The sequence below is a fragment of the Geotrypetes seraphini genome, chromosome 3, assembly GCF_902459505.1.
Source record: "Geotrypetes seraphini chromosome 3, aGeoSer1.1, whole genome shotgun sequence".
Taxonomy (NCBI): domain Eukaryota; kingdom Metazoa; phylum Chordata; class Amphibia; order Gymnophiona; family Dermophiidae; genus Geotrypetes; species Geotrypetes seraphini.
Genome location: NC_047086.1, coordinates 159,328,765 through 159,341,563, shown reverse-complemented (window position 1 = coordinate 159,341,563; position 12,799 = coordinate 159,328,765). Strand labels below are relative to the sequence as shown.

Below are 12,799 nucleotides of genomic sequence, written 5' to 3'. Positions count from 1 at the left end.
TAATGCAAACTTTAGCCTTCAACCTAAAGCTGAAAATATTGCAAAACCATTTAAAAATAAAATTGAACAAGTTCATTCTTCATTTACCACACCACTAGTATCATCTTAACAACCTGATACATCTCTGCTCATACTTCACTTTCTAGTACTCTCTCAAAATTTAATATTCCCTCTGTATCAGAACTTAAATTGTTAACTTCATGATCCTCATGATCCAATACCTATAAATATTTTGAAAAAATACTTTATATCCTTTGTGCCATCCATTCATAGTATGATTTCAAATAGCTTTAATCATGGTATAGTACTCTTGGAAATTAGCTATTATTTTTCAAAAAATTAAGAACATTTGGATAGTTTAATTATAGACCAAGTTCTAACATCAAAATCTATGTAAAGATCATTGAGAAACATGTCTTAAATGATTTCCTTGAAAAACAAACAAACATTCATCCTAATCAAACAGGATTTCATCCAAATTATTCAACGGAGATTTCAGTTCTTGCACTTAATACTACAATATTAAAATACATGGATCATCTTAAACCAGTAGTACTGATCTCATTAGATCTTACAGCAGCATTTGACACCATCTCTCATGATATTTTAATAAGTTGTTTAAGTGAAACTGGTGTTACAAACTTAGCCTGCAATGGTTTAAATCCTACTTGAGTAATCAACATCACAGAATAAAATTACAATATCAATACACTGAACCTTTTACTCTACCTAAACCCCGCTCATATTGACAGAGACCTGTAAGTCACAAAGCTGGAATAATTTTTCAAAGAAACACCCACCATCAAAAATACTCTCTATTGAGACAAAAAAAATCTGTTTAATCCATATAGCTCTATGCTATTTGGCCATCTATGCAATAATGGACAACATACCAATGGGCTGAACTATGAGGGCATTTCAAAAAGTAACAGCAAATTTGAGAGTAATTCATGAAATGAACAACCTTGTCATTTCAAACTCCCACACAGGGAAAATACATTCTTAGAGGAAGTGTTGGCACTACCCCATAGATAGCATGACATGCTTAATTGGTAGGGCACCTTCTACAAAATAGTGGCACCCTTAGCTGTTTGCACGGTAGAGGAGCAGTGAAACCTCATGAAATTCATAGATTGCTGCAACAGTATGAAGATGCCTGCATTGGCGAGAGAAGAGTGTACGAGTGGATAGATGGTTTAAACATAGGCGAACATCAATCCCTGATGAGGAACACTCCAGTTGTCCCAGCACGGCTGTCACCGATGAAAACCGATGCCATTATTCATGAAAACAGGCTTGCTTTTTTTTTTTTTTTTTTTAGAATTTCCTTGCTCTTTCCATATTCACTAATTCTTATTATGTATCTTTCCTTATTTTAATGTTCATGTAAACCGTGCCAAGCTCTATCTTTATAGAGAGGATGCGGTATATAAGCTTAAGGTTTAGTTTAGTTTCTGGCCAGCGAATTGGATGTCAGTATGAGATCCGCACATACTATTGTTACAGAGGTTCTCAAGTATCGCAAGTGCCTAGAATGATGACTGATGAGCACAAGATGATTCGTGTGTAGACGTCCACAGCTTTTTTGGCATGGTATAACAATGAAGAAGGCTTCCTGGCACATATTGTAACAGGGGACAAAACCTGGGTGCATCACTATGAGCCTGAAAGCAAGAGGCAGTCTTCTGGGATATGAATGGACCAATTTTGGAGCACAATCAGGAAAAAGGTGAAACAGTGAATAGTGCCCAATGCAGTGCAATGCTGGAGGAGGAGCTGAAGCCAAAAACACAGAGCCCTCGTAGAGGACTTTTGTCTAAGAGCTTTCTTCTCCTTAATGAACGCAGGCCCTCACATGGCCACTGCAACTCTTGGCACCATTCGGAGATTGAGATTTCAGATCTTACAACATCCTCCATACGACCCTGATCTTGTTCTCTCTGATTATCATGTTTATGGACCCTTGAAGGAAGCCTTGAGAGGATTTGGAAGCAATGACGAGGTCAAAGAAGCACACCAAAAACATTTTTTTCCCCGTGGAATAGAGAAGTTGGTGCAATGGTGTGAGAAGCGTGTTGAAAAGGAGGGTGATTATGTAGAAAAATGACATATAATTTGCATCTCTAATTGAATTATATCTCTCAAAATATTCAATTTGCTGTTACTTTTTGAAACACCATCATATGTGACATTCATGAGGAACTGAATAATAATATTCAGGGTCAGGGAATTAATAACGGTTTTGGAATTGAAGCACAGTAGCTTGTACCTACCTTCAGTGACTGTAGACACTCTGAATTTGTATCACAGTACAGGATAATATTGTTGGCCATGCTGAAGCTCTCCCGCACACCAAGGTGATAAAATAAGGAAGGCTGACGGAAGGCATCGCTCATCTCTACTACAGCAATATCTGTAAAGAGAAAAGGTAAAGGCCATCATTAAACAGATGCTTGAACCATTCTTTTTTCTTTAAAGAGAGACAATCTCAAAACAAGCACACAAAGGGAATTTCCCTTTCCATATGGTTATTTTTACATATATAATAACCAGGAAGTGGGTTTTGTTTTGTTTTTATTGCAGCATGCGTTTCTCGTAACAGTCATATTTCTTAACAAGAAAAATGATAAAATACCACTACAGGGAATAGATAATAAAACTTCATAGCTGCAATGGAAATAGCTTTATTTTTACAATTACAAGTAAAATCGGAACATAATGCAGTAGATGCCTCTTATGAGAACCTGGAACAAGAAAATTTATGCCTCTCAAGCTGAAGTTTAAGAAAAACCCAGCATACATCCTATTAGCATTTCAAAACTGTTATTTCAGTAGGAGCTTAAAAATACACCAACTCCTATTACAGCCCAAAGCGGATTACACTCAGGAGATCTCACTACAGCATTACAAAAAAAAAAAAAGATTACAGAAAATATTCTTTAAGACAAGTTTTCAAAGACTTTCAAAACGAAGAGTAGGAACTTACAGTTCTCAGCTCCTTTGGTAAAGAACAGCAAGCAAGTACAGCATGATAACAAAACAAATTTTTCAGAATCTTCTTATAAGAAAAACCTAGCAATGAGGGAAAGTAGATTCAATGAGTATTGCCAGCTCTTCTTGATGACCAAACTTATGGGACTGGCGGGGTGGGGGGTGGGGGGGGAATGGAATCCTACTGTTCAAACAAGAAAGTTTTTGCTATTGGGATAGCAGAAGAGATGTGTGTCACTATGGATCATATTTTCAGGAAGGTACCCCATTGTTCCTACTCTGGCTACTTCTGTATCTTTGGGGGGTTGTTGTGTGTAAAACCACATAAAAGGCAAATTTGACACTGGTGAAACGTGTATTTTTATAGAATTGCAATTTTCTAGTGATCATGGCTATACCTGCTCATTATCTGGCATCATAAAAGCATTCTTGAATCAATGATAGAAGGGGTTCTCAATCCTGCCTGATAAAGTTTAATAGAGCTACTTCTTCTTTGATTCAGTATAATAACACAGGACTCCTTTTACAAAGATGCGTTAGGGCCTTAACGCGCTGAATAGCGTGCGCTAAAATGCCGCGCACACTAGCCGCTATCGTCTCCTCTCTAGTGCGTGCTAATCTGGTGCATGCGCTAAAAACACTAGCGCACCTTTGTAAAAGGAGCCCATAGTAAATGATGGCAGATAAAGACTCTGGATGAACCAACAGGAGTACCACAACAAGAACATCAATCATCAGTGGGAGAAAAAAATGGATGTCATCTGCATATATGTGGTATGAAACCCCAAAAGAATTCAGACAACAAAGGTAAAAGATACAAATTGAACTCCTGGGCATTGTTGCAGTGTGTATGAGACTTAGGGCTAGATTCACTAACCTGCCCCGTCGGGCCTGATCCGGGCAGGTCCGACGAATTCACAAAACTGCAACATGCAGATGAGGTCGATCGGAGGAATGCCTCTATCTGCCAGCATGGATCGTTCTATAGCAATCCTCGCACATGCGCAGACCATCTTAAGATGGTCTGCACATGCGCTGAACCTCCGGCCCGGCACTTTTTTTTCTTTTCTTTTTTAAAACTTTTTTTACAGCCCGTGGTTTCAACCCGCTTAAAGCCTGTGTGTTAAAACCACGGACTTACACTGCGGGGAAGGGTGGGAGAGTCGGGGCAGGCAGGTGATGAGTGAAGCTCGGGGCAGGCAGGCAATCAGGGCAGCGTCAGGGCAGGCAGGCATATCGGGGCAGCATCGGGGCAGGCAGGCAGATCGGGGCAGCATCGGGGCAGGCAGGCAGATTGGGGCAGGCAGGCAATCAGGGCAGCTACAGTCGGGGCCAGCAGGCAGATCAGGGAAGCAGGAGATCAGGGCTGATAGTGCTGAGAGCAGGGCGGTAGAAGGCAGAAGGCAGTCGGAAAGGGTTTCAGCGACTGGTCCTCAGCAATCGCTTTTTGGGTTAATCGGCCAGCCTAGTCGGATAGGGAAATTTGTTTAGTGAATCGTGTCCCTACCTACTTTGCATGCTGTTCCCCTCATTTGCATACATGGATCGGAATCAGATCGCAAAACAGGTTAGTGAATACTGCAGGAGGGAAATTGGGTCGCAAAGGGCTCGCAAACCGATCGGTACATGATCGGTTTGCTTAATGAATCCAGCCCATAGTTATGTAACCAGTACTTGCAAAAACACTCAGCTTCACACCCCACCCATTTTCAGTTCACCTTCTTTGATTCCAGCCCTCAGTTCTGAAAGATTCCTCCAGGTTGGTTATTGGGAAGGGCTGTACTAGATCTTTCAGCCCGCTGCACTCACCACCCTTTTGGGGGGAGCGATAGAAGTGCACGTTTCCTTCCCGGATATCTTCTTTAAAAAGGGATCGCTGTTATGGAGCTTCCATCTGAGCTGCTCTATTGAGATGGCAGAAGACAAGTTGCTATCAAATTTTCTATGGAAGGAGGTCGTGAGCCTCTAATTGCCCTTGATTAAGGAAACAAAACGGGGTATTCTGTCGGGCAACCAGCTCTCACGGCTTAAGTCCCTCTCTATTTATTTTATAATTCACAGCTTGGACACTTTGAATGTGATGATTATTTGTCATAACTGTTTTCAGTATTTTTTTTCATTCAATTCTCTTCACTTCACTGGGACATTTATATATACATCGTGGAAAGATATATGATAAGAGGCATACCTGCTTTGTGCCATTGTATTTTGGTATATTTATTGCAGGGGATTGCCCTGGTGGACCCTGCTTTAGTCAGGTCCCTTGAATACTGATTACCTCCCACATTTAAATGTGAAAAAATGGTGACAGGACAATCGCGCGCCAGACACCAGCGCGCTGACAATCGAGCGCTGACAATTCGGCGCAAGACACAAGCGCGCCGCGGGAAAACTTAGTTTTAAAGAGCTCTGATGGGGGGGGGAACCCCCCCTCCACTTTACTGCATACTGTTTGCGCTGCCGTTGGGGTGTGTGTGGGGGGTGCAACCCCCCACATTATAGATAAAACGAAACTTTTCCTGAAAAAAATCAGAAAAAGTTCAGTTTTCTCTATAATGGAGGGTTCTAACCCCCCAAACTCCCCCCCAACAGCAGCGCAAATATTATGCAGTAAAGTGGGGGGGGGGGGTTCCCCACTCACACCCCACTTCATAGCTTTTTAAAACTAAGTTTTCACACGGCACGCTGGTGTCATGCACTGAACTGTCAGCGCTCCATTGTCGGCGCGCTGGAGTTTCGCGCGTGACTGACTATGAATAGAAAAAATATACAACAGAAGAGATGCAGGACAAGCTTTTCTGTGGAGATCTTTTGTTATAACCTCCCCTTCTTTCTTGAGTTAGGCTTTTTTGTCTAGAGATCATCTGTAAAAAAGTCATGAAGATCTTCAGGGAGTCTGAAATTTGGAACCATACAATTCTGGATGCCCTGACTGCAACAGCTGAACTTCTAGAGCAGCGGTCTCAAACTCGCAGCCCCCCAGGTACTACTTTGCAGCTAGTGGTCTTGGCCAGCTCCCTTGCTGAAGTCATTCTTCAGTTAAAAGCTGCAAGCGACGGCTCCTTGCGCAATCCGCGCCTGTGTCGGAAGCCTCTCTGAAGGCTGGCTCCCTTGCCAAAGTCATTTTTCAGTTCAAAGCCGTCGCGCTCCTCACACAATGCATGCCTGCTTCAGAAGCCTCTCTGACGTCACAACATCAGAGAGAAGGCTTCCGACGCAGACACGGGTTGCGCAAGGAGCCACTGCCCACAGCCTTGAACTAAAAAATGACTGTGGGAAGGGAGCCGGCCAGAAAGAAGGAAAAGAAATGCTGCTGCTGCACAGGGAAGGGGGAACAGAAATGCTGCTGCCACTGCTGCATAGGGAAATGAGATGGGGGAGGAAAATGCTGCTGCTGCTGCACAGGGAAGTGAGGTGAGGGAGAGAAATGCTGCTGCTGCTAAGGGAAATTGGGGGGGAGGGAAATGCTGCTGCCGCTGCTGCACAGGGAAGGGGGGAAGGGGGAAGAGAAATGCTGCTGCGGCACCCAATTGGGGAGAGAGAGGGAAGGAGGGAGAAAGAAGACAAGGGAGAGGAGAGGAACGAGAGATTCCAAGTCCATGGTAGGGAGAAAAAGGAAAGATGGAAAGGAGATATCAGACCATGGAGGGGAGAGAGAGATGCCAGGGCATGAGGGGAGGGAAGGAGACAGATGCCAGACCATGGAAATAGGGAGGGAGGGAAGGAGAGAGAGATTGAAGGGATGGTAAGACATGGAAAAGTAGATTTTGAGAAAAAAGCAGAAAAATTGAAAAAATTAGATGTTAAGTTAATGCCAAAGATGGATGCAACTTCATTTCTAACAAAAAAACAGGGATAATGTATCCTATACTGGAAGTCAGTAAAATTGTTTTATGAAGTTGGAAAAAACTGACTAAAATAAACAGAAGTCTCAAGAGAGTGATCCTATATTTTAAATGCGCTCAGAAAAGTGAAACTCTGAAGAGGGGGAGGAGACCCCCCTCTTGCAACAAGAGTTTACCATCCAGTCATAGCGTACTTGATATTAAATAATCACTCTCTGAGATACAATAGGCACTTTTATCTTCTTAAATATTGTAAAAATCCAATCTTGTTTTTCTGTCTTTATATATATATATATATATATATATATATATATAAATTTGAAAAATCACTGGAACATTGATTAAACCTCACATATCTTTTGAGGAGTAATTCTATAGGGTCCCAATGCGTCCCCGTTTTGATATCTGCTTCAGGAGACCCAGCTGGATGGATGCAAGGCAGAAAGTGAAGACAGAGAGAAAATCAGTCAAAGGCCCTGGAAACATAGGGCCTCATCTATTAAACTGCGCTAGCAGTTTATAGCACAGAGAGCCGTGCTGAATGGCCCGCACTGCTCTCGATGCTCATAGGAACTCTCCTCGCTACAAACTGCTAGCGTAGTTTAATAGAAGAGGCCCATAGTTAAAATCACAGAAAAATAAAGTCACCAGACAACAAAGGTTGGGAAAATGACTTTATTTTCAATATAGTGATTGAAATGTGTCAGTTTTGAGAAAGGAAAGATTTTAAACTTTAACTGTGAGGGACGCAGAAAATAAGGTACTTGGAGGGCCGCAGAAAAAAATAGTTAATGTCTTATTAAAGAAATTACAATTTTGCATGAGGTAAAACTCTTTATAGTTTATAAATCTTTCATTTAACAATTAAAGGAAAGATTTATAAACTATAAAGAGTTTTATCTTATGCAAAATTGTCATTTCTTTAATAAGACATTAACTATTTTTTCTGTGGCCCTCCAAGTACCTACAGATCCAAAATGTGGCCCTGCAAAGGGTTTGAGTTTGAGACCACTGTTCTAGAGGCTAGCTCATAGGCGTCGTACGAGAAACAGGTCAGATGTAGGCCACATTCTTCATACCACCGTTTATATTCCTTCGATCTGCATATATCAATCCTGGGACAGAGATCTCAACAGCTTGAAGGCATGCTGGATGACCAGAAAGTGAAAATGCATAGTTTGTATCTAATGGGTGGCTATGTATGAGCTCTGCATAGCTCCATAACACACTCTGTCCTACTAACGTGAGGATTTTATGGTCCTATCTAAGTGAATATTTTGCATAAGATTTTACATCCTTAGATATAGAAGGCAGCTTCTTCTACTAATTAATGTAGTCATTGAGTATGCTTATGTCCCAGTTCAAGGTGAACCTTGTAACTTTGGGATAAGAATTGGTTAAAAGGGCTAGTTTAGTTGAGCTGGAGCACAACAAAGGGTTAGGCATGTACCACAGGAGAACACGGTGCTACCACACACACCATGGGCAGTGGTGATTTTGGTCCTTTCCAGCTGTAGTGCCACTCCTTCTTGAAATGGTAGAAGGTCTGGGATTCTACCTCAGCCAGCACCTAGCAGCTGACTTAGATCTGGTGCAGACCAGAGAAAACCAGATGTTTAATTCAACTGTTCTTTATTCAAGTGAGAATAATCTTTGGAACGCCTCAAATTTTACCAGCTCAGATTCTCCTCTTATAGCTACTATTTTAACTTCCATGCCCTTCATATTTAACCAACCTTCTCCCCAATGAGTATTCCCCCTCTCTGCAAAATATTCTCAGCCTTGGGAAGTTCTTTATTCCCAAGACACAGATATGTGTGTATACAAAATAATGCAATGAGGGAACTACACATTTTTCCCAAGTCATTTCTATAAACATGCTATTTGCGTGCCTGGCCTAGAATTCAGTCATGTTTATTTACTCTGTGCTACTTCACTTAAAGAAGATATTAGTACAGATATGACTCAACATCTGTATCTCACTTGGAGGAAAATAAGACTGCTCTTTTAAACCATTTAATTATGCAACACAAGTTTCAGTACATAAATCATCTATATTGTATACTGTATAGACAAGCTTAAGTCACCACAGAGCAATAACAAGAGCATTCATCACATTTTCTTTTGAATATCCGGATGTTTTCACCAGGGGGAAAATATAAAATCAGTAAATCTCATGCTTTCTGCGTGAGTTGTTAACTTCAGAAAAAGTAAGTGGCACCAGGAAAATATATTTTAACTGTGCTAAACAATGAACACAGAAGCCTTACCTAAGGCTTCCCAAATCACCACCCTCCATTCAAAACAAATGTTGCTATAGAGAATGCACCTATTTTGATTTTTGATTGAACCTTCTACACCCCAGGTCAAATAAGACTGAAAATTCTACAAATTCAATGTTCACAGCCAAAGATATCATCATTGCTAAGGGCCACATACATTAGAACAGTGGTCTCAAACATGCAGCCCGGGGGCCACATGCGGCCCGCCAGGTACTATTTTGAGGCCCTCGGTATGTTTATCATAATCACAAAAGTAAAATATAACAGTTTCTTGATCATATGTCTCTTTAGCTATAAATGACAATATTATTATTAAGACTTAGTCAAAAGGAAAGATTTATAAACTAAAAAGAGTTTTACCTCTTGCAAAATTGTCATTTCTTTAATAAGACATTAACTATTTTTTTCTGCGGCCCTCCAAGTACCTACAAATCCAAACTATGGCCCCGCAAAGGGTTTGAGTTTGAGACCACTGCATTAGAATGATGGCAGCCACAGGTGCAATAGAACCTCCACAATTTTACTTCCCTCTCCTGCAAGATATATATTTTCTTACCTCATTCCCCTAAGCCAATGACACCCCGGCTGCCCCCCTACACATACACACACTCAAATTGGCATCATCCCCTCTCTCTTTCCAATCCGAATCCAGCGATGGAATTCACAGTGAGAGAGTAGGAAGTGAAAGTTCCATTTGCGGAATTGGAAAGAAAGATCGGAAAGATCATGGATACCTTTCAAGGGGCTATGTTCAGACAAATGGTGACGGAACCAATGAGGGAAAAACATAATACTAGATCTGATGCTCACAAATGGTGAAAGTGTCTCTAATGTTTATGTAGGTATCCACTTGAACAGTAGCAATCATCAGTTAAAGTGGAGGGTAGCTATACAAAACTCAAAATCCTGGATTTCAAACATGCCGACTTTTAGTAGCATGGGGAGTCTCTGAAGAAAGAGCTGATAGGATGGGAGGACATAAGAGAAGTAGAAAAACAATGATCCAAGCTAAAGCCTACTTACCTTTATGTAAGGAAAATACATAAAAACAAGAGAAAAAGGAAGCCAATATAGTTCTCCAAACTAGTGGCTGAAAAAATAAAGGCAAAAGAATTTGCATTCGTGAAATATAAAAAAAACTCAAGGAGTAAAGAAAAAATACTGGATGAAGCTAAAAGAAGCCAAGAAAGAGATATGTCTAGTGAAAGCACAGGCGGAAGAGCAAATGGCTAAAAATATAAAAACGGGAGACAAAATTTTTTTAAGATACATTAGTGAAAAGAGGAAGTTGAAAAATGGAATTGCGAAGCTAAAGGATACTATGAACCAATATGTGGAAAGTGTAAAGGAAAAAGCAAACATGCTAAATAAAAACTTCTATTCTGTGTTCACAAACAAAAATCTTGGAGAAGGACTACAATTGGCTGGCAAAGTTACATGTGAGATCAGAGTAGATACTGCACTGTTCATGGAAGAAAGTATTTATGAACATCTTGAAAAATTGAAGGTGGACAAAGCTGTGGGACCAGACGGCATCCATTCAAGATATTGAGGGAGGACAGAGAGATTATGGTGGGTCCTCTTAAAGATTTAGCCAATAAATCCTTAGAGATGGGAGAGGTTCCACGGGACTGGAGAAGAGCAGATATGATCCACAAAAGTGGTCGCAAAGATGAAGTAGGAAACTACAGGCTGGTAAGCCTCACTTCAGTTATTGGAAAAATAATGGAAGTGTTGCTGAAGGAAAGGATAGGGAATTTCTTAGAAGTTAATGGAGTACAAGATCTGAGGCAAATTGTGCCAAATGAATCTAATTGAATTCTTTGACTGGGTGACCAGAGAACTGGATCAAGGATGTGTACTAAATGTAATTTACTTAGATTTCAGCAAAGCCTTTGACATGGTTCCTCATAGAAGGCTCTTGATTAAAATTGAAGGGCTGAAATTATGACCCAAAGTGGTGAAATAGATTAGGAACTGGTTGATGGACAGATGTCGGAGGGTGATGGTTAATGGAATTTGCTCAGAGGAAGGAAATGAGTAGTGGGGTACCTCAAGGATAAGTGCTGGGGCTGATTCTATTCAATATGTTTGTGAACAATATTGCCAAAAGGTTAGAAGAAAAAGTTTGCCTTCTTAAGGATGATACCAAAATTTGTAAGAGTGGACACCCCAGATGGAGCGGAAAACATGAAAAAGGATCTGAAAAGTTGGAAGAATGGTATAATGTCTGGCAACTAAAATTCAATGCAAAGAAGAGCAGAGTGATGCATTTGGGGAGTAGAAATCTGAGGGAGATGTATATGCTGGGAGGTGAGCGACTAATGTACATAGATGGGAAGAGGGACCTTTAAGTGAAAGAGTCTGAAGACAACGAAACAGTGTGATAAGGCAGTGGCTGTTACCAGAAGGATGCTATGCTATACAGAAAGAAGAATAACCAGCAGAAAAAGGGAGTTGTTGATGTCCCTGTACAGATTGTTGGTGAGGCCACACTTAGAATACTGTGTTTAGTTTTGGAGGCCATATCTGGTTTAAGATATAAAAAGGCTTGAAATGGTCCAGAGGAAGGTGACGAAAATGATAGAGTCTGTGCCAAAAAAAGTGTGATAAGAAACTAGAAGGCCCAAATATGCATATTCTGGAAGAGAGGAGGGATGGGGGAGAAATACACACATTTAAATACTTGAATGGTATTTAATATAGGACCAAAATCTTTTCCAGAGAAGGGAAAATGGTAAAACTAGAGGGCATAAAAGTGAGGTTGCGGGGAGGTAGACATAGGAATAATGTTAGGAATTCTAATTTTCCAACTCTCCGAGATAGGCATTAGCTCCATAGTTCTTGATTGGTTCTCCAAATTCTTGCGCTCCCGCTCTTACATGGTTAACATGAGCGGCACCTCATCCTCCCCCTGGACCCCGACTTGTGGTGTCCCACAAGGCTCAACCCTCTCCCCAATCCTCTTTAACATTTACATGTCCTCCCTGAAACTACTCCAACTATCCCCCCTTGAAACTCTACACTTACGCTGATGACATCCTCGTCCTCCTTGAGACCGACTCGAACCTCACTAACCTCTCCACGAACATATCCTCATGCATAAAGAACCTCCAATCCTGGGCATTCACAATGCATATGAAACTAAACGAGTCCAAAACAAAACTCCTTTGGCTCGGCCCAATATTAGACCATCTACCTTCCTCCATCCCATTGTCCTCCGGCCCCCCATTACAGCTCGAGTTCTCAAGCAAAGTTCTGGGTGTCACCTTAGACTCTTCTCTATCCTTCAACGAACATCTCCAATCCCTGGTGAAGAAATGCTTCTTCAGCCTTCACATGCTAAGGAAAGTCAGACCCTATTTTCACCAAAAACACTTCGCAGTCCTAGTACAATCCATCATCCTCTCCAGATTGGATTATTGCAATTCTATCTACCTCAGCCTAACCAAGAAAAGCCTCCACAGACTTCAGCGGATTCAGAACGCCGCAGCTAAGCTTGTTTTCGCGAAAAGCAAATTTGATCGTGTCTCACCACTCCTGTCTAAGCTCCATTGGCTCCCAGTAATCCCCAGGATCCACTTCAAATGTGCGTGTCTGACCTACAAGATCCTACATGGCATCCTTCCTGCCGTTATCCCTCTATCCTGGAACTCCCCAACCCCTACTTCCTCCAGATCC

General features: G+C 41.3%; 1 protein-coding gene across 3 annotated transcripts in view; it reads right to left on the bottom strand.

The window, feature by feature from the left end:
- MAP3K5 (mitogen-activated protein kinase kinase kinase 5) overlaps positions 1-12,799 on the bottom strand; it is a 418,652-nt gene that overhangs the window by 321,780 nt on the left and 84,073 nt on the right. For all 3 annotated transcript variants that reach the window (XM_033937504.1, XM_033937503.1, XM_033937502.1), the window contains one exon: positions 2,274-2,413. In XM_033937504.1, the coding sequence (XP_033793395.1) occupies positions 2,274-2,396 (123 nt within the window). In that variant the 5' untranslated portion in view covers positions 2,397-2,413. The remainder of the gene's footprint in view (positions 1-2,273; positions 2,414-12,799) is intronic.